The sequence below is a fragment of the Lampris incognitus genome, chromosome 16, assembly GCF_029633865.1.
Source record: "Lampris incognitus isolate fLamInc1 chromosome 16, fLamInc1.hap2, whole genome shotgun sequence".
Classification (NCBI taxonomy): Eukaryota; Metazoa; Chordata; class Actinopteri; order Lampriformes; family Lampridae; genus Lampris; species Lampris incognitus.
In genome coordinates, this window is record NC_079226.1 from 13,357,290 (window position 1) to 13,378,721 (window position 21,432).

The 21,432-nt window shown below is 44.9% G+C and overlaps 2 protein-coding genes across 3 annotated transcripts in view; one reads left to right on the forward strand and one right to left on the reverse strand.

Annotated features, from left to right (window-relative positions):
- Positions 1–3,599, reverse strand: part of rbks (ribokinase) — a 70,679-nt gene extending 67,080 nt beyond the window's left edge. The window contains exon 1 of the mRNA XM_056296197.1: positions 3,567–3,599. The gene's annotated coding sequence lies outside the window, so the exon portion shown is untranslated. The remainder of the gene's footprint in view (positions 1–3,566) is intronic.
- The window catches only part of babam2 (BRISC and BRCA1 A complex member 2), a 116,500-nt gene that overhangs the window by 31,762 nt on the left and 63,306 nt on the right, over positions 1–21,432 (forward strand). For both annotated transcript variants that reach the window (XM_056296194.1, XM_056296195.1), the window contains exons 5-6: positions 4,432–4,626; positions 5,847–5,921. In XM_056296194.1, coding sequence (XP_056152169.1) covers positions 4,432–4,626; positions 5,847–5,921 — 270 coding nt within the window. The remainder of the gene's footprint in view (positions 1–4,431; positions 4,627–5,846; positions 5,922–21,432) is intronic.

Sequence of the window (21,432 nt, forward strand, 5' to 3'; positions counted from 1 at the left end):
CAGTTTTTATTAGTTTTTCACGGTTCTTGATTATTCACTCTGCTTTTTTAGACCCACCTCATTTTGTAGTTCAGTACGTAGCACACCGTGCCATTATGTTATTCAAATTAATTTAGGTTGGGACTATGAAATATCCGGCAGACAGAGATCTTCATCATCTCAGCCGTAATCCAGCTGTACGTGCGGAGTGGTGACCTCTTTATTAATATAAAAAAACTCCATTATCCTTTCCCAGCGATCACTTTGACAGTCGACGGCAAGTTTTTTAGATAAGTAAAGTTTAAAATTAAATGTACTCAGCCAGATGAATAATTCTGAACTTTCATTTAACCCGTGTTTGGTATCAACTGAAAATAATCGAAGGAAGTCTGTTGCTGTCGGGGTCTCCGGAGCTTATTTGACCACGTGTTATGTGACCTTCCCCCGAATTTGAAAGAGAAACTAAACAATGACAAATGTCCCTGGAAATACTTGTAAAGGAGATGTGATGAAGGAAATCAGTTGAACGTCATAGGGTTTTGAACTGTTTTAGTGGGGGGGGGGTGTATTATATAATACTTAACGACCCGACATTGATTTGTCGACTTTTTTTTGTGTGGTTTTTTTCCCCTTTTCTCCACAGTTGTACTCCCGATCCCGGTCGCTGCCCCACCCCCTCTGCCAATCCGGGGAGGGCTGCAGACTACCACATGCCTCCTCCGATACATGTGGAGTCACCAGCCGCTTCCTTTCGCCTGACAGTGAGGAGTTTCACCGGGGGGTTGTAGCGCGTGGGAGGATCACGCTATTCCCCCCCAGTTCCCCCTCCCCCCCGAACGGGCGCCCCGACCAACCAGAGGAGGCGCTAGTGCGGCGACCAGGACACATACCCACATCCGGCTTCCCACCCACAGACACAGCCGATTGTGTCTGTAGGGACGCCCAACCAAGCCGGAGATAACACGGGGATTCGAACTGGTGATCCCCGTGTTGGTAGGCAACGGAATAGACCACCGTGCCACCCGGATGCCCCGATTTGTCGACCTTTTTTGAGCTTCACATTGGATTGGACACTTTAAACCACTGAATTGATCCCCACGTTTTTGAATCCAACGAAATGCTGCTGTAAAGTTGATGTTAAATCAAATCGCAACATGGTTTGGTAATATGATTATGAAATGCTTCCTTTATGTACAGGTGTCCTATTTTCGGACTCGGAAGGTATCGGTGCTCTATCTCAAAGGGGTAGTCGGGGTTTATCAAAAGCCACATACAGGATTAATAATTTGACACACTTTGACATAATAACGGGATTATGAAGTCCAAAATGGAGACGGGGAATATCGGTGAAGGCTGTGATAAGGCCTGTACGTGTAACCCCCTGTGGAGAAATGACAGAAGTGTTTCATCCACACACCATGATCATCTTCGGTGCGTATCGGGGTTTTTTTTTTTTTTTTTTTTTTGGTTCTTGGACCTCCTCCAGTTCTTTCAAAGGTCTCCAACAGCCAAAATTGTTTCCTGGTCTCCATCTATTTCATCTTTCATCCACTGATGTTTCAAATTTGTGCAGCATTTTCCATAGAAGTTGGCTTAGTCAAATAAATAAATAAACAGATGGGGAAATAAAACAGAAAATAACACATCCCATAAATGATGGGGCGGCGGCGGGGGGGGGGGGTGGGTGGGTGACAAGCGCTTACTTTGCGCATAGATTTATTTTGGCACACAGCTTTCATCAGAGCATATCAAATCAATTCAGGTCAGAATCTGCACACACACACACACACACACAGAGATGCACGCTGCAGTACATACGCACATTGCTTTTTGCCTCAACGCTCTTCATGGAAGATAGGTTATCCTCGACCGTCTCACCCCCTCTCTCACAAAGCATCTTTGACCAGGGTTTTGCTGCCAGATTCAAGGTCAGCTGTGCAAAGTCAAAACGGTCGGTAAAATACAAGACTTTTTGTGTTTCAGAACGAGATATGTCCACAACACTGACTGGCTTATGAGCTAAATGTGTGTATTAGAATATATAGATCGTAACATTGTATGATAATTCCAGTTTTGGTCGTCATCATAACGCATCAGTAAACTGATAACTGCACTGGGATCAACAGACGGTGTACAGACGTACATTCTTCTGGCCTTGGCCTAGTTGTGTGAGTGCAACAGCTCAACGCTCTTTCTTTTTTTTTCACTCTCATCGTCCACATCTGATCCCTCACCTCCTCCTCTCCCTTTCCTTCTCCTCAGTGGTGTTCCAGTGATCCTCTATGTCACAGTCCTGACACAGCACTTCCTCAGTCTCTCCTCGGTTTCAGCTCAGTCCTGCCCCGGGGCAGCAAACTGCCTCTTTTGGACAATGCCCGTCCTTGTTTGCATCGCCCCCTCGTTTCGGGAATCCCGGCATTGCTGGTAACCACTGGTGGATCAGGATGATGAGGTCACCAGCTCTGTATAGCCGGCTCCTTGCCCTTGCCCCCCCACCCCACCCCCCTCCCTTGGCGATGGGCGGGTGGGGGTGATTCGCTGCAAAAACAATGGAAGGCTTTCTCCACTGGGCTGATTATGGACCGCCAGACAGACAAAGGCAGACAGACAGGCGGGCATACAAGTTAATTCAAGTCAAAGATGTGTCCTGTGCTGCTCCACCTTAATGTGATGGGTGGGGGTGAGGTTTAATGGGTATATCATTTGCCCGCACCTCTGATTCCACCCCCTTACCTCACATTTAACAGCCAAAATGGCTCCACATTTAATGAGTTTCCCTGCACAGTTATACTGACGTGTGGTTAGTTGACTAAACTGCAGACGGGGACAACGCAATGCAGGGATAAAACAACATTTTAAAACAGTTACCCATAAAGCACACCTACACGTTAGCAACGTGGTGATATCATCACTGGGCAGTTTGAGTGCGCTGACCATTTCATTTGTATTCATTTGTGAGCATGACTCACTTTCACTTTTTGTGGGCTCAGAGGCAGCTTAAGCCTGCATCCTCCTCCTCTCTTAAAACTGTTGTAGCTCATTTTATCTCCACTTCTGCCACCCTCGTACTCTTCGTAACACAGCTGTCAGCGGAACAGAACGACACTGACTCCTGTTTGTGATTTCAGGAAAACGAACTGCTAGCACCGTCCCAAGTGTCATCTCGGAAGGATTCCTTCAGTAGCACACAAATGTGTTCGATGCAGCAAGCAAAGTCCACACAGTGCAGCCAGACTCACGAAGTGGGTTGTGTTTGTCATCGTTGTATCGACTTGCACGCCGTACCTCTTCACGGCGGCACTCCTGCACGCCATGCGGGCAGCACTCATTCTCAAGAGCTCAGCCGTGTGTTGTGTCTTTATTAGACCTGACACGTTTCCCGCAATTTGTGTTTGCAGTGTCACTCGCATTAAAAATGGACGTTTTATTCCTCTTGCATCGGCGGGCGAGCTCGCCTTCCTGAGAGGAGCGACTCCCCTGCCCGGTGGAACCAAGTCAGTCGACGAGAACATTTGGTTGGCGCTGCTTACTGACACATGACAGGTGGTTTGCGTGTGATTGTGGTTTCACACAGTTGATTTACATACCTGTTGCAGGTCTCAGTCAGCGGGGTCAGCGTTGTGTAGCGCCGGCTATGTAAATGAGGCTTGTGGGAGGCAAGCCGGCATCGCCGCGGACCGTTTACACGGGCGAGCGCTGCTGCACAGGCAGCTGAAATTCTTTTCACAAACACGGCCGTAATTGTTTTCAACCGCCGCATGTTATCGGCGGCAAAGAAACACCCTTTGACGTCTGGCCAAACTACTCAGCCACTACGAGAGAGAGCGCGCACACGCACACACACACACACACACACACACACACACACACACACACACACACACACACACACACATCTCTGGGTGTTGTGTGCTTTTCCAGTTTCCAAGAGGCTGTGCTTCCTCTCTCAAAAAAAATAAAATATTTTTTCTTAAAACCAAGTCTTAAGTTATGGCACCAGACTGTTTTACGTACTGTTTACTGTGGCACACGACTCAAAAAAAGGTAAATGATGGGAAGTGGTTTTTACCAACATACAACTCTGGATTGCAGCAGGATTTCCTCTGGCACAAGTATTTTCCTCCGCTTTGATGGGAATGCGGGAAGTGTGTTTGGTTTTGGCCATTACCCTGACAAACATCTTTTTTCATGTTGCAGGCAGAGTATTTCTCACCCGTTGGTGTGCTTTTTACCCATTCTGTGCTCGTGTTTAACTTCCCATCAGTGTTTGATTCCCCCCGATTAAGTCTTTACTGTTGGCACTAAAACTCACATAACACTCAAACCGGTTTGTCAAACTTGCCAAGTGGGAGAAGTTCACTGTCTAGCCAGATGATGAATTATGACCTTTATGAGATGTCTCTCTCAGCCCCCCCGTCATTTAACGGGCCCTTTTCTTGGTGTCTTTCCCAGCATTTGGTCCGGTGGGACACCGGCGACTCGGAGTGCTTGCTTCAGCTGGTGAAGGAGCTCATCCAGCAGTACCACCAGTACCAGTGCCAGCGTCTGCAGGAGAGCTCCAGGCTGCTGTTCGAGTACGACAGCTTGCTGGATGACCCCAACTACGGCCACAACATGGAGATCTACGCTGGACGCAAGAACAGCTGGGTGGGCATCCCTGTCATGTCTGTTTTTTATTCATCTTATTTTTTTAATTTGTGCTCGTCCCTTTCTTTTTATATTGTTCTACATCCATTTTCTGTCCTTAAAGAAGGAATTTCCTCTAGTACAGCATTTGTACTACAATCCTGAAGTTTCACATGCAAACAAATGGACGTTTTTGGTACTTTCTACTGCTGGGGTATTTTAGAAACAAACAGGTTCACAAATGTCCAAATCATAAATGCTATTGTAGTTGCTCATTTTTTTTAATGGTTACTGTTGGGTAGAAGTTACAAGAAGGTGTTATCCAGTACGATTACCATCTCCCACTGTTGACCGCTTGAATCACCCAGTCTTTATGTACAATCTACCAAAGATGCACTTTCAACTGAGAAAGAATGTGAAATTCATTTTTCACTAAATACAGATTGCACACTCAGCAGCAATTTCTAGTCACTGACACACAGGCGTGCATGTAACCCAGTGTTTTGTGGCTGATGAGGTCAAAGTACAAGGATATAACAAGATTGCATGATTTTTGGGGGCGTCCGGGTGGCGTGGCGGTCTATTCCATTGCCTGCTGACACGGGGATCGCTGGTTCAAATCCCCGTGTTACCTCCAGCTCGGTCGGGCATCCCTACAGACACAATTGGCCGTGTCTGCGGGTGGGAAGCCGGATGCGGGTATGTGTCCTGGTCATTGCACCAGCGCCTCTTCTGGTCGGTCGAGGAGCCTATTCGGTGGGTGGGAGGGAATAGCGTGAGCCTCCCACGTGCTACATCCCCCTGGTGAAACTCCTCACTGTCGGGTGAAAAGAAGCGGCTGGCGATTCCACATGTATTGGAGGAGGCATGTGGTAGTCTGCAGCCCTCCCCGGATCGGCAGAGGGGGTGGAGCAGCAACCGGGATGGCTCGGAAGAGTGGGGTAATTGGCTGGATACAATTGAGGAGAAACCCCCCCCCCCCCAAAAAAAAAGATTGTATGATTTTTAGGGCCAATAGCAGATCCCTGTGATGAAGATGAGCACTCTTTTTTTTAACTGTTGCTTTATGGTTGAGTTGTGCGTTGTGATGAAATGGTTTATTCTTAAGTCTCATGTATGTTGGTGTATGCATGTGCTGCCTGCATGTCTCCACAGTTGTTTTTGTGTGTATATACTGTACACTGTTAAAGATTTTTACATCATAGTTTGAAACGTTCTTCTCTTAACCTCTTGAATCCCAGACAGGAGAATTTTCAGCACGTTTCCTCCTTAAGCTCCCAGTGGACTTCAGCAACATCCCCGTCTATCTCCTGAAGGTAAGTGATCAAACACCCATCCCCCCCATCCTGTGCACAGGTTAAATCATACCCAGTCCACACATTGTCAATCTCAAATACTGTCTATAGGGAGGTTGTGTCTCGTGACTTGCAGTGTCTTCAGTACTTTGTTAAAATAACATTTATGTGCTCATGCATGCTGTGTATGGTAATGATAGTAAATAAGGCTTAGTGAAATTAGCTATAAGCCTGTGTGTGTATGTGTTTGTGTGTGTGTGTGCACTTGCCTGCCTGAGCAGACTCTGGTCTTGGGGGCTGCAAGTTGACTAATCAGCAGCCCGTCACTCTGGATCTGCTCTGAGCCGCGTGGTGTCTGCAGGCTGCTTAGACCAATCTCTCTCTCTCTCTCTCTCTCTCTCTCTCTCGCTCTCTCTCTCTCTCTCTCTCTCTCTCTCTCTCTCTCTCTCTCTCTCTCTCTCTCTCTCTCTCTCTCTCTCTCTCTCTCCTCTCTCCCTCTCCCTCCTTCCCTCCTTCTTTCTCTGTCTACCTCATGTCAAGAGAATGCTTACCTCTCTCTCTCTCTCTCTCTCTCTCTCTCTCTCTCTCTCTCTCTCTCTCTCTCTCTCTCTCTCTCTCTCTCTCTCTCTCTCTCTTTCTCCCCATCGTTGCACTCCCATCCCCCCCTACCTCTGTGTCCCTCACTCCCTCCCTCCATCCTTCACTGTCTGTATGCTCGAGGCCCCGGCTCTCTGGCCTTTTCCAGCCTGGCCCCTGTTTGTGAGAGATAATGATGGTAAACATAAGGAAAACAGCAGCCCTCATCAGCCTCGCAGCCCTTCGTCCCCGTGTCTCTCAGTGCTGGAACTCCGAGACTAGTCTTCTTTGTGTGTCCTTTGAGTGGACTTGGCTAAAGTCAAAGCATTAACGTTGGTTATCCCCAAACATCTTTTTGGAAGCACATCTTCAAGAAAGAAAATATCTATCAGGAGCATTTCATAAAATGAGCATGCTGTCATACATATAGTGAATAGCCTGGAAGTTTGTTACCAACTTTTAAAAACTGTCAATGAAATGTAACCGGAGCTTTTTTTCCTTAAAGATATTACTAGAAAAGAGCATCTTGGATTAGGAAGTGCATTCCTACCACCCTGATCATATGATGCCCATTGTTTCCCACACAAACAGACACACAGAGGCATGTACACACACTGTTTTACTGTATTCATCAAATAGGGTGTAGAAAGTCACCATGGGATGACCGGAGAATGAGGAAGATCATGTCTTCACGCAGAGGCCAGTAACAAATATGGACCCCATTCACCCACACGTTACAGAGAAATGGCATTACACAGCGCAGACTTGGTACTCTGACCATAAATGAACTGCGCTTCAAACTAGTGACCTGAACAGAAGCAGTGCAATTGTTTCAATCAGTGTTTCTGCGGTCTTGAATCTGTTGTTGGGGTCTCCTGCACGGTTGCTCAGTAAATCATGTTATACTGAATATACAGCAAACACAATGCAATTAATTCACTCTCGCTTTACTGTCAAAACCACTTTTCAGCTTATAAATTCGATTATAAACTCCCAACGTCACAAGTTTAGACAGTTAGAAGGCCTGGCCTGACCTATATGGCGTTTCGTTCATCGCAGAAGGAGCTTTGGGGCCACACACGCTTGTTGAATTGTTCCTTCTTCATCGACGTGTTTACCATTGTTTTATGGATGACTTTTTCTATTGTCTATACCCTGGGAGTTCACATACTTGACTTCATCAGCTTGCCTGATGGCTTTTACAAGGTCTCCCCCGACATTCAAGCGGCGCCATCGAGCGCCATTAAAAGCAAAACAAAACAAGACAGAGGAAGTGTCAGATCTTTTTATTAACGCCATGGTCTTGATTTGCATACCCTCGAGTGATCTGCTGTGCACTAAAACATTATTAAGGGGGCATCTGGGTGGCGTGGCGGTCTATTCCGTTGCCTACCAACACGGGGATTGCCAGTTCGAATCCCCGTGTTACCTTGGGATCGGTTGGGCGTCCCTACAGACACAATTGGCCGTGTCTGTGGGTGGGAATCCAGATGTGGGTATGTGTCCTGGTTGCTGCACTAGCACCTCCTCTGGTCAGTCGGGACGCCTGTCTGGGGGGGTGGGGGGAATAGCGGGATCCTCCCATGCGCTACGTCCCCCTGGTGAAACTCGTCACTGTCAGGTGAAAACAAGCGGCTGGTGACTCCACATGTATCGGAGGAGGTATGTGGTAGCCTGCAGCCCTCCCCGGCTCGGCAGAGGGGGTGGAGCAGCAACCGGGACAACTTGGAAGAGTGGGATGATTGGCCAAGTCTAACTGGGGAGAAAAGGGGGGGGAAATCCAAACCCCCCCAAAAAAATTATTAATAAACTAATCTGAAAGTGACTCATTTTAGGTGAAGAAATTAATAACCATATCTCTATTGTATGACAGAACCATGCCCTGACAAACAGAAGGGGTGAAGGATCGCTCAGTGGTATTTTGCCATCCAAGGACAAGTCATTAGCCAGGTAAATTGGGGTCAGGCTGTGGGCTGTGATTTGGATCATCCCACCGCCGCTGAAACCCCGATCGAAATCCTTGAAACGTCCTTGCATCAGGATTGGCTTGGCGTTAAAGAGCACATGTGCTCAGACTGTGGCAGCTCCACACTGTGTAGCTTCTGCCAGTGGATGCAGCACTGTGGAGGACGAGCATCACCTGGAGCGAAGCATCCATGTGGTCTGAGCTTTCTACTGTGGACGTGTTTACCTTCCCATGCTGACTGCCTGGCCTCAGGGAGGGAGAGAGGTTTTTTTTCTCTCTCTGCCTCCCCCCCTTTTTTTCTTCTTTAATCCAGACCCATAACAATCTGGGCAGCCTGTCATAGTCAAAAATGAAAGAGCAGGAAGTGAAATGAAAGGAGAGATGCGGCAAAGATAGTGAGGAGCTTGCAGATGGATGTTGGCAGTTCTTCTTCCCCCTTAAAGGGCACATGGACCTCTTGGGCCCGTGTTATTGTCTCATCTTTCGTAATACCTTGACCTCTGTGTCGTCTCTTGCTGGAAGTTGCTTTTCTGCTCGTAGCCACTCATCTCGTGTCGACCTTTGACCTCCCCTTGCCATATTTTGCTCTAGTGTATTTGTGCATGTCAGCGAGGCGTTTTTGGGGGTTGCAGTTAAGTGCTGCTTATTCTCTGGTGTCTAGTCAGTATATGTTTATTGCTGGTTTGTGATGATATTTAGAATGCAGCGGGAGACATCCAGCCATCCAGTCATTATCCAAACTGCTTTTTCTTAATTATAAAATATTAAAAAATTGAAAATTTATTTTTGGCCAGGCTTAAATTCAACAGAAGTCCCCTATTTCTATAATTTTGTGATGTATAGACTAACAAGTGCTAGTGTTGCAGCACACTCCTGAGATCGGCACACGTTTTCCCTGTGACCTTTTGCGTCAAGTGACATCCCGAATGTTCATGTGTACAGTGCCGGGGTCATGTTGCCATCTTATCAGTCAGTCCTGCGAGAGCGTACATGTGCAGTGGCGGCTTGCCTCTAAATGTCACATCAGCCAGCCCTCCGCAGTGATCAGCGATGCCACATTCGTGACTGAGCCCTCTTGCTCTTGCTTCACTTGAGCTGCGTTTCCTCCCGCAAGCGCTGACCCATGTCTGCAGCGCCAAAGCGATTGGAAGGGGACACGGCGGTCTCAGTCTATGTGTCCCCGTGGGAAAACCCGAAGCGGCCATCTTTGATCTGTTAGGGCGGGTCGGGCGATGCAAGTTTGCGGGTGAACTGAGCGGCATTGCCTGGTATGACAGGAGTGCGGTGCAATTCATGGATGAGGGAGTAACGGGTGCCGTATGCTAGACTATGGCTCAGTGTCACTTGCCAATCCCATCACGTGTCGGCCGCTGTTGTGAACAGTCAGTCACCAGAAAGAATTGATAAAACTTCATTCTTCATGTAGTTACAATGTCACGTCACAAAAGACCATTAGGTGTTGGACAACTTACCCAGGGTTTATCAGTACCTGCTGTACCCTTTATCCTTCCATCCTCCTTCAGTGCCCAGCCACCGGTAGGTAGCCCACTCCCCCAGGTCAACCTTCCTCCTTCAAGTGCCTGCAGTGAGCCCCGGGCCTCGCCGCCTTGTCTTTACAAGCCCTGTATGCCTCAGTAAGAGCGCTTGGACCTAATTATTTTTACTCTAATTATTTTTGGTCCTGTGTAACCCCCCACCCACCCTCTCCCAATCCCACCCCCACCTCCTTTTCTTCCCCCAATCTAACCTCTGAATCTCCACAAGAAGCAGCTGACAGAGAAGGATCAGGGTGAAGCAGGCCCTCAGGGTTGCATCCTGTCTTTCCTAGCTTCATTTACTCCATGGCATTACTGAAATGATTATTTGTGCATCATTGTTTATTTCCTGTCTCATCTCTCTCTCTCTCTCTTTCCCCCAAACACTTATGCTTGGACTAGTTTCTAGATCAGCTTGATTTCACTTCTCTGAGAAGGACAAACCCCCACTGAAATAAATGAAGAAAAATCAAAAATTTTATTCCTTAAAAAAAAAAGAAGAAAAAATTGGTCCCTTATTTCAGAAAAAATTGTTTCGTACTCGACATGACATTGATGCCCCAACATCCTGGTCATCAATGAAAATTAAAGTCTTGGGTGTACCGCTGACTAAATTAACTTGTTCACTTAATGATAACTAAGTTGTAGGCCTTGACTTCTTTTTTATTGAAATACTTCCCACTCTTTTACAAATGGAAAATGCTGCAAATTTGGCCTCAATAGAGGAGAGATGACCTGAAGCTCCCTCCCAGATGATCACGATGATCTGAAAACGTGATTTTCTTGCGATGCATTCCTCTTGGTGGTCTTTAACAATGGCACCGCATTCCACTTCAGTAGCGGGAGGATGGAGGGAACAGCATGCCCAGCAAGGAAACCACTGGCGTGGAGGACACATTGAGGGTTATCTGGGAAGGGGAGGTTCAGGGAAAGGCAAGCTATCTGCAACCTGTGCAGAGGTATTAGAGGAGGTGGTAGAGTCTCAAGTTTTGACATGTGTCAAATCCTAACCATTGTTAAGTTGTATTAAGTCATACATGCTAGCTCCTCGTGCATGTTTATACAACTCACAGGTAGTGCTGGGTGATATGGAAAATATTACCGTACTAATCATGGGGGATTTTAAACGATATCAATATGTATATCACAATATTTGCTTACATGTCCAAAAATACTATGTTGAGGAATCCAATTGAGGTTTATCACATTGAACTGTTTTGGTAATGTAAAGTATAATTTAAGGGGCGTCCGGGTGGCGTGGTGGTCTGTTCCGTTGCCTACCAACACAGGGATCGGCGGTTCGAATCCTGTGTTACCTCCAGCTTGGTCAGGCGTCCCTACAGACACAATTGGCCGTGTCTGCGGTTGGGAAGCCGGATGTGGGTATGTGTCCTGGTTTCTGCACTAGCGCCTCCTCTGGTTGGTTGGGGCGCCTGTTTGGATGGGAGGGGGAATGGGGGGGGGGTTGGGTTAGTGTGATCCTCCCACGCGCTACGTCCCCCTTGTGAAACTCCTCACTTTCAGGTGAAAAGAAACGGCTGGCGACTCCACATGTATCAGAGGAGGCCCCGGCTCGGCAGAGGGGGTGGAGCAGAGCTCGGGATGGCTCGGAAGAGTGAGGTAATTGGCCGGATACAATTGGGGAGAAAAAGGGGGTAACCCCCCCCCTCCCAAAAAAAAGTATAATTTCAAACCAAAACAGTTTTCAAATAATACTGAACATATTTCAGACTTAATTTTGTGATACATTTTAGTCTAAGATTCTTGTCACCAGTAATTTCACCAGGGGGACATAGTGTGTGGGAGGATCGCGCTATTCCCCCCAGTTCCCCCTCCCCCCTGAACAGATGCCGCCGACCGACCAGAGGAGACACTAGTGCAGCAACCAGGACACACATCCACATCCGGCTTCCCAACTGCAGACACGGGCAATTGTGTCTGTAGGGACACCCAACCAAGCCGGTGGCAACACGGGGATTCAAACCGGCAATCCCTGTGTTGGTAGACTGCCACACCGCCCGAACACCCCCCCCCCCCATCCCCTGCCCAGTCATCAGTAATGTAGAAGCCAAAATTTCATATCACAGTATGACAATATCTGAATTTTGTCCCGATACAATACCATTTAGAGATGATAAATAATAATATTGAATTATCGTCTCACGCCATGTCCAGGGTCCATGCTTCTTCTAGAGTCTAGAGAGTCTAGACTCTCATAACCTTAGATGAAACTTTGAACAGGAAGTCAAATAAAGTACAGGGATTCATTTTTTTAACATTGAAACTGCAGACGGAATATTGAGAATAAAATGTGATGCCAGTATCAAAGCTACGAAAAGGAAACTCATTTCTTTAGTGGATGCCAAAGGAGTCTTACCCTCGAGGATTCTTGTAGTTAAACACGAGTTGTGTTGAAAATTAGAATAACTTGAATAATGTGCCTCTATGTGGCCTCTCGGTACCATTTTTCGAAGATGCATCTTACATCTCCACTGAACCAATACCCGAGAGATATACATACGTAGTAGTGTTACATTTCTATACACCTTATTTTTACATGCATCTGTACGTTTCCATCAGTGAATTGCCCAAGGGCACACAGCATTGCGGTATTTATAAAGTCATTTCAACGTTCAACCTCGTCAGAGCTCCTACGTCTCGAGCACACTGGATATTTTTTCTGCCTATAGATGTAGTTTTCAGGAAACATGAAAAGAATCTGCTGGAGACTTTATAACCATTTTGAAACGGTAAATTGCTTCTTCGCTCACGGCACGAGGTCATATTCTGATTAATTCAGAGGGCTGATTAAGTAGGCGTCCCTTATTCAGATCAATTGATTTTACCTACCCACTCATAACCTCTTCTCCGTTTCTTTATTGGATGATATCCTGAGTCTCTTCGAGGGTTTCGGGAACAGGGAAAGGTCTGTATTTGCAGAAAGTCATTGCCAAGTGATGACTTCAGTCAAAACAAATGTTGGAGTTGATAAAAACCAAAGTATGGAGTCTTGGAGTGGCCATAGAAAAGTAAAGTGCACACAAAATATTAATTCGCATTAAGCTTTTATCCAGTGTATAAAACATGTGCTACATTATTTTCACAAGATGTACACAGGAAGTGAGCTCTAAAAAACCCAGTGCAAGAATGTCCCCCACCCCTCCCTCTGATGAGAGTTGAAATTACTACACATGCACTGACACAAATCAAAGCAAGCTTTAGTTTAGCCAACTACTCATAGTATTTAGGTTACGATAGATAGATATTATTTAATTGAGCTTTATTTTAGTATGGAGATTTAGGATTATTTCCCACAATCTTGTGACTCCACAACACTTGCAACACAGGGTGTCGTAAGCAAGAGAGGTCTGACAAAGTTAAGTGCTAATGGTTTTTCACCATTTTCTGTATGTTCACGTGGAGGATTTAATTAAACTTATCGTTGATTAGAGTTTATTAGCACTCAAATTAAGCTTATTTTTAATAGTTTATGCATGTCCTTCAAACTAATTTCCTGAAGGTCGTCATTTTTTCTGGAACATATTGACACCTAAGGTGATCCTGTTAATTACAGTGATGACCACTCCAAATCTCAGAAATCTGTTCAAAATGAAGCAATGTCGCCATCACTGTTGGCATTGGTTCCTCCACCTCTGCTTAACAAAAGAATAATTGAAGTGTAGTTTTAACTAACTTTTGGTTTTAACACCTTCCGCCCAATGGCTGCGAGGATAGGCTCCAGCATCCCGCGACCCTAATTGGGATAAGCAGCTTGGAAAATGGATGGATGGTTTTAACCATCAGTGTTGTAGTATATCTATTAATAAAGGTCTTGTACGAGCTTGGTCTCCCAAATCTGCTGTTGAGTCCCAGCAACTTTGATCTTCCCTTGAAATTTGCTGCTACATAGCTTCTTCCTCCACATGTAGCTGCAGTGGTAAAGATATAGTTTATGGCAGTACCATGGAGTGTCTGGACAGGCTGTATCACAGTACAGTTTGGCAACCTGACTGCTCAGGACTGCAGACTGCTGCAAAAAAGGACTTTAAAGACAGCAGCAGAAATCATTGGCATGGAACTACCACATCTTCATAATATTTACACCACTCGCTGCAAAAGGAGAGCCCAAAACATAATCAAGCACACCACCCACCCTGCTCGTGTTCTGTTCTCCCTCCTTCCATCTAGAAAACATTACCAAAGCATCAAATCACACACCGCTCACCCGTCTCAGTAATAGTTTCTTTCCCAGACGCAGTCAGGTTGCTGAACAGCTGACACACCCATATGCACCTTATATTGTTGTGTTATTGTGTACTGTATATTGTGTATATAATGTATGAATTCATTGTGTACACGGTCTGTTTTTTTTTTGGGGGGGGGGGTGGCATATCCTTTTGTCCTTGCTTGCCTTGTGTTAAGGCAGAGAGAGCCAGAGCACAAAAAATGTCATTGTATTCTAAATACATATGACAACAAAGTTAAACTTGAAATTGAACTAATGTACCACATAGTTTTTCCTGGCAAAGTTCTACCCAAAGTAATCTTTAACTTGAACACAAAAGACTTCATAATTTGGATATGCTATTGTCTTACATACACCAGTGACTAAAAGTATCAAAAAGGTACATTTGCATGCATGCCATCTGCAGGATTTTTAGCTTTAATGCAAACTGAGCATGGATTTTATATTTTGAGCTCATATTTGAGATTTTATGTGTGCAGTATATGTGTAATTTTCTTATAGGATGGTCACTCCCAAACTCAAGTATTATTCAGTTGAATCATGACATTGATAAAGGCTCATTCAGTCATGATGCCTCTCAATAATACACAAGAATTTATGTTTGTGTCTAATAGCAAATTACCATCTGCCTTTTTCAGCATCATTCGACCCACCTTTAGCAATAGGACCACCCTTAACACTAACCAAGTGTGTCTGTTCCTGGAGCTGTCTTCAGTCTCTGTACTCAACATACAGGGGGCAGTACTATAGGCAGAAACATGGTTGCGCTATGGGTTCCCCAGTTTCACCTATTGTTGCCTACTTATGTATGGAGGAAGTCAAGTCAATTTCATTTGTATAGCCCAATATCACAAATTACAAATTCGCCTCAGTGAGCTTTACAGCAATACAATATCCTGTCCTTAGACCCTCGCATCAGATAAGGAACAACTCCCTAAAAAAAACCTTTAGGGAGAAAAAATAGGAAGAAACCTCAGGGAGAGCAACAGAGGAGGGATCTCTCTCCCAAGATGGACAGATGTGCCATGGATGTTGTGTATACAGAATAAAACACAATTTACAGAGTACAACACTGAAAGAGGTGGTGCGGTGGTTAGCGCGGTCGCCTCACAGCAAGAAGGGTCCTGGGTTCAAGCCCCGGGATAGCCCTGCCTTGGGGGGGGGGGGGGGTTGTCCCGGGTCGTCCCGGGTCGTCCTCTGTGTGGAGTCTGCATGTTCTCCCCGTGTCTGCATGGGTTTCCTCCGGGTGCTCCGGTTTCCTCCCACAGTCCAAAGACATGTAGGTCAGGCGAATCGGCCGTACTAAATTGCCCGTAGGTATGAATGTGTGTGTGTGTGTGTGTGTGTGTGTGTGTGTGTGTGTGTGTGTGTGTGTATCTATATGTTGGCCCTGTGTGATGACGTGGCGGCCTGTCCAGGGTGTCTCCCCGCCTGCTGCCCAATGACTGCTGGGATAGGCTCCAGCATCCCCGTGAACCTGAAAGCAAGGTAAGCAGTTCGGATAATGGATGGATGGAACACTGAAAGAGGATAACAGAATTATAATGGACGTATAAGATATATGAAGACTATGATGAGGAGGATGCCAAACTATATGAAGAATATGATGAGGAAGATGCCAATCTAGACACCAAACAGTGTCCAGCCACCACTGCAACAGTCCAGATCCTGAGCCACCTGACCACCATCACATGTAGACCTGACAGGAGGACAGACTCCACATGCACACAGAAGAGACTTGCATCACACCATTAACATACATGGGAGAAGAGACAAGAAAAAAACATCACAGTGAGAGAAGGATACAACATTGAAACAGGATAACAAAATTATATGGATTTATAAGATATATAAAAATGTAATGAGGGGGATGCCAAGCAGTGTCCAGGTGGTGACCACCATCACCATGGAGACCTGGGAGGAGGACAGACTACACGTGCATACGGGAGAGACTCACATCACACCATTCACATACACAGGAGAAGAGAAAGGTGAAGACATCATTGAGAGAGAAAAGACGTGAGAGAAAAGAACAGTTTGCAATAGTCAATAATCTATACGCTATAATCTCGTCAGCAGAATAGTGTTTGGTAAATTCATTGAGACAGAAACCGACCTGCCATGCAGTACAGGTTGTGAAGTACTCAATTTAAAGGCAACTAATTGTAGGTTAAGGCAAAAAGGAGATTTAAGTTTGAATTTAAAGGATTCAACAGACTTTGATTATCTGATGGCAGCAGGCAGGTTATTCCACAAGAATGGGGCCTGATAGGAAAAGGCCCTGACACCAGCTGAATTCTTTTTAACTTTGGGTACACACAAGAGCTCTGTATTTTGAGAGTAGAGCGCTCGAGATGGAATGTACGGTTTAAGGAGATCAGACAGGTAAGATGGAGCAAGCCTATTTAGGATTTTATAAGTGAGCAGAAGCACCTTGAAGTCTGATCTAACGTGGATAGGATGCCAATGAAGGGAGTAGAAAAGAAGGCTCTGGTGTCCTATCCAGGGACACCACCTAGCCATTGGTTTAGATATGTGGATGACACCTGGGTTAAAATTAAATCTCATAATGTACCACATTTCACTGACAACATTAACTCTGTGGACACCCACATCAAGTTCACCAGGGAGGATGTGAAAAATGACAGGTTAGCCTTCTTAGACTCTGAATTTGCAATTGGTGATGGGGGACATTTGATTGTTGATGTTTACTGTAAACCAACACATACTGATCAATACTTGACTCATCGTCCACTGGAGGACCAACTAGGAGTCATCAGGATGCTGTACCACCGAGCTGACAACGTCCCCACTGACTCAGCGGCTGGGAAAGGGGAGACATCCCACATTAAACAGGCCCTGGTTAAGTGTGGTTATCCTAAATGAGCATTTGTCAAAGCCAGAAAGACACCCAAATAGTGCATCAGCCAATTGAAGAGAGGAGAAGGACAACCGCTGCCTAAGCGTAAACCAGTGGTGATTCCATATGTGGGGGGAGTGTCAGAACAGTTGAGACGCATATTTTCTAAACACGGCATTTCAGTTGCTTTCAACCCCCAAAACGCACTGTGCCAAAAATTGGTTCAGCCAAGGATTGGGTCCTCCGGTACAAACAGAGCAATATAGTGTATGCTGTTAAGTGCTGGGAGGATTGCCATGAATTGTATATTGGGGAAACCAACCAAACAGACTCTGGCGAAGATAATGGCACAACACAGACAACACGGAAGAGCTACCTCAACAGGCCAGGATTCCGCTGTCTACACCCATCTACAGGCCAGTGACCATTCTATCAAGGATGAGGATGTACACATCCTTGAATGGGGGAGTCAAAGACGCTGGTTTGAATGGGGAGTCAAAGACGCTGGTTTGAATGGGGAGTCAAAGACGCCATGTATGTGAAGGGGGAATGACCATCCCTGACCCAAGGGGGGGGCTAAGTGTATATCTGTCGCCATCTAACAATGCTGTGATTGCAACTATTCCCCAATCCTTTGTGAATAGTACACATGGCCATTTTAACTCTAATTAATGGTCATGGCAATTTGCATATGAAACCGATTGCTAGCTTCGGTTATGATGCAACTGTGCTGGTTTCAGTCGTTATGCAACTGAGCTGTTTATAAGAGTTGGGATACCTGTATTCAGCTGAGATTGATGAAGTCACTTAGCTGTGATGAAACATTTCTCCCACTAAACGACTATACAAATAAAATTGACTTGACTAAACATTGTGTTGAGAGGAACTGATTCAACTTTCTGGGATTTCCTTACCTGGATACTTTTTATATATACATATATATTTTTATCAAACATTTTGGTAGTATCAACAAAAAACAAAAACAAAACAAGAACACATTTATGAAGCAAGCAAATCAATTAATAAATCAAACCAACCATAACATAATAGAAAGAAAAAGAAGAAAAAACAAGAGAAGAACAGAGGTGGAAAAAAGGGAGGGGAGGGGGGCATTAATCAGGAGACAGAGATTGAAGAGAGTTAAAAAACATCAAAAACGGTTGCCGTCTCCCATAGACATTATCAGAGTTACCTCTCACAATGTATTTGATCTTCTCTAGCTTAAGAAAGGACATGGTATTCCTGAGCCACCGAGTGCTGGAGGGAGCTTTGGTAGACTTCCAGTGGAGAAGGAGGTGGCATCTCGCCAGTAAGGAAGTGAAAGCTAGAACATCTAACTGCTTAGAGGTGAATTGGTAATAGCCTTCTGGGAGTCCAAATATGGCAATATGGGGAGAGACTTTTATAGTTTTTGAAAGAATTTTTGACATAGTATCACAGTAGTTCTGCCAAAAACAAGATAATAAAGGACATGAGTAAAACACATGGGTGAGATTGCAGGATGAAGCATGACATTTATCGCAACTGTCAGTGATATTGGGATACATTTGTGACAATTGGCGTTTTGGAAAAATGAACCCTAAATAGTACCTTGAACTGTATGAGTGTGAGTTGAGCGCAAGTTGAGCTTGTGTGAATTTTGTTGAGAGCAACGTCCCACCAGTCATCATCCAGATTCAAGCCCAGTTCAAGCTCCCAGGCAGCCTTGACTTTAGTGGCTGGTGAACTGTCACGTGACAGAAGTTTGTTATACACCTTCGAAAAGAGTGACTTTTGATGGGGATCGGTGCTGAGAAACTCATCCTAGGGCTGACTCGGAGGAAAGGAGCGGAAAATTGGAAACAAAGATTTAACGCAGTGCCTAATTTGAAAATAACGAAAGAGATGAGAAGGTGGGAGTGGAAATTCACATGATAGATCTGCAAAACTATGAAAGATACTGTCCTTATACAGATCTTTAAAAAATTTCAGGCCTTTGTCATACCATACAGAAAATGTGGAGTCTGTAGACAAGGGTCGAAATAAATGATTCCTCAGTACAGGAGCTAAAGTGGATGCTGAGATAAATTTTAATTCATAACAAATTTTGAGGGTGGAACGTACCACTTGGTTATTTTTAAAGCCAGGGGGGGGTGGTTGGAATAGGGCAGGTAAGCAGAGCCATTAGGGAAGATGAAATACAGGACTGTGCCTTTAATTTACACCATGGCAGATCATTGAATTAAGCCAAAGTGAAATTTTTTGAATCTGTGTCACCCAATAATACATCTGAAAATTTGGCAGAGAAAATCCACCGTTGAATTTGCATCTCTGAAGAATCGATTTACTGATTCTGGGTGCCTTTCCACACCATAAAAAGCCAGAAATGGCTTGAATCAATTGTGAAAAAAAAATGTTTCAGCAGAAATAGGGTGAGACATTGGAACAGAAATAAGAATTTGGGCAAAATATTCATTTTAACTGTGTTAATTCTACCAATCAAAGGCAGAGGTAAACTATCCTCTCTTTGAAGGTCAGACTCAATTCTAGACACCAAAGGAAAGAGAAATTAGCCGAAAAAAGTGAGGTCAGTTTCCTGGTTACATTTATCCCCATATACTTAAAGCCAGAGGGACTCAATTGGAAAGGGATATCAGACTGATTGAGTTGTATTGACAAAGCATTAATAGGATAGCATTCACTCTTAGAGATATTTACTTTGTAGCCTGAAAATGATCCAAATCTCTGAAAACTGGAGAGAATTGCTGGTATAGAGTGGTTTGGATTTGAGACATACAAAAGTAAATTATCTGCATAGAATGACAGCCTAAGTTCCATGCCCAAACGTGATATCCCAGTGAAAGTGGAAGATCTCAGAAGACTGACAAGGGCTCTATTGCTAATGCGAATAATAGGGGGAATAAGGGACAACCTTGGCGGATGCCGTGAGATAAGGTGAAAAAACTGGATTGAATGCCATTGGTAGTGATACTAGCTCGTGGGGACGTATAAAGGAGATGTATCCAGGAAATAAATACATTTCCCAGCCCAAATTTACTTAATGCAGTAAACAAGTAATCCCATTTAACCCTGTTGAACGCTTTTTCAGCATCGACTGGGATCACTACTTCAGGGGTTGTTGTTGAAGTTTTACAATAGATGATATTTAAGAGGGTACGGATATTATAGAACAGCTGGCACCCCTTTATAAATCCAGTTTGCTCATCTGAGACAACATTTGGGAGAATATTTTCCAAGTGATGGGCCAAGGCCTTAACAAGGATCTTAGCATCCACATTTATTAAGGAAAGAGGTCTGTATGAGCTGCAGAGATTTGGGTCTTTGTCTTTTTTTAGAAGCAGACTTATGGAGGCTTGTCTAAAAGTTGGAGGAAGAGAACCATACTGCAGCGATTCGTTATATACAGAATGCAATGGCAGGGCCAGTTTATCTTGAAATCTTCTAAAACTTTCAGCTGGAAATCCATCAGGGCCAGGAGCTTTATTATTTTGCATATTATTCATAGCAAGGGTGATTTCCTCTACTGTCAATGGTGATTCAAATTCTTTAACAATAACTGGGTTTATCACGGGGAAATTGAGACTATCTAAGAAAGAGTGCGTTTCAGCCCAAAATATAGAGTTAATGATGGTGGGGTCCCAATGATTCTTTTATCTGAGGGATCATGCACAAAGCTGCCTGTCAACGTAGTTGGGGAGCTAGGAGGTGGCTTGCCTTATCGCCGTGCTCGAAGTATGTGGCACGAGAGTGTAAAAGAAGGGGCTCTGCATCAGTGGTTGTGATGAGATCAAATTCAGTCTGCAATTCAACACGGTGTTTGAGTAGACTGGGAGAGGGAGAAGTAGCATGTTGTTGGTCCAGATTACTAATATCAGTAGAGAGCTCTTGCAGTTTGGCTTTACGGGTTTTATTCAGATTTTCAGAGTAGGAGATAATTCGACCCTGAAGGTATGCTTTTAGCGATTCCCACAACAGTGAGCGAGAAACTGGTCCCTCTCGTTCTGATTAGTAGCAATAAACTCATCAATTGCAGCTGCTATGAATTTATTGAATTTATCGTCTGTGGTGTAGCAGTCTAAACATCAGCTTTATGTCGATACAGTGGCCCACTGGGGACCGGGGTTCATGCCCCTGTCTCGTCAGATCCAACTATGGCCGGATTCATGGAAGCAGCAATAATTGGCAATGCTGTCTTCGGGAGGGGGGCGGAGTTGGCTTGTGTTGTGTTCGAGATGCAGTTGGCGAGCGCATACAGTACGAGGGTGGGTGTTTGAATTAGAATAGGGAGCGATTGGCCACTAAATTGGGAGAAAAAGGGAAAAATCAGAAATAAAATTTTAAAAAAAAGT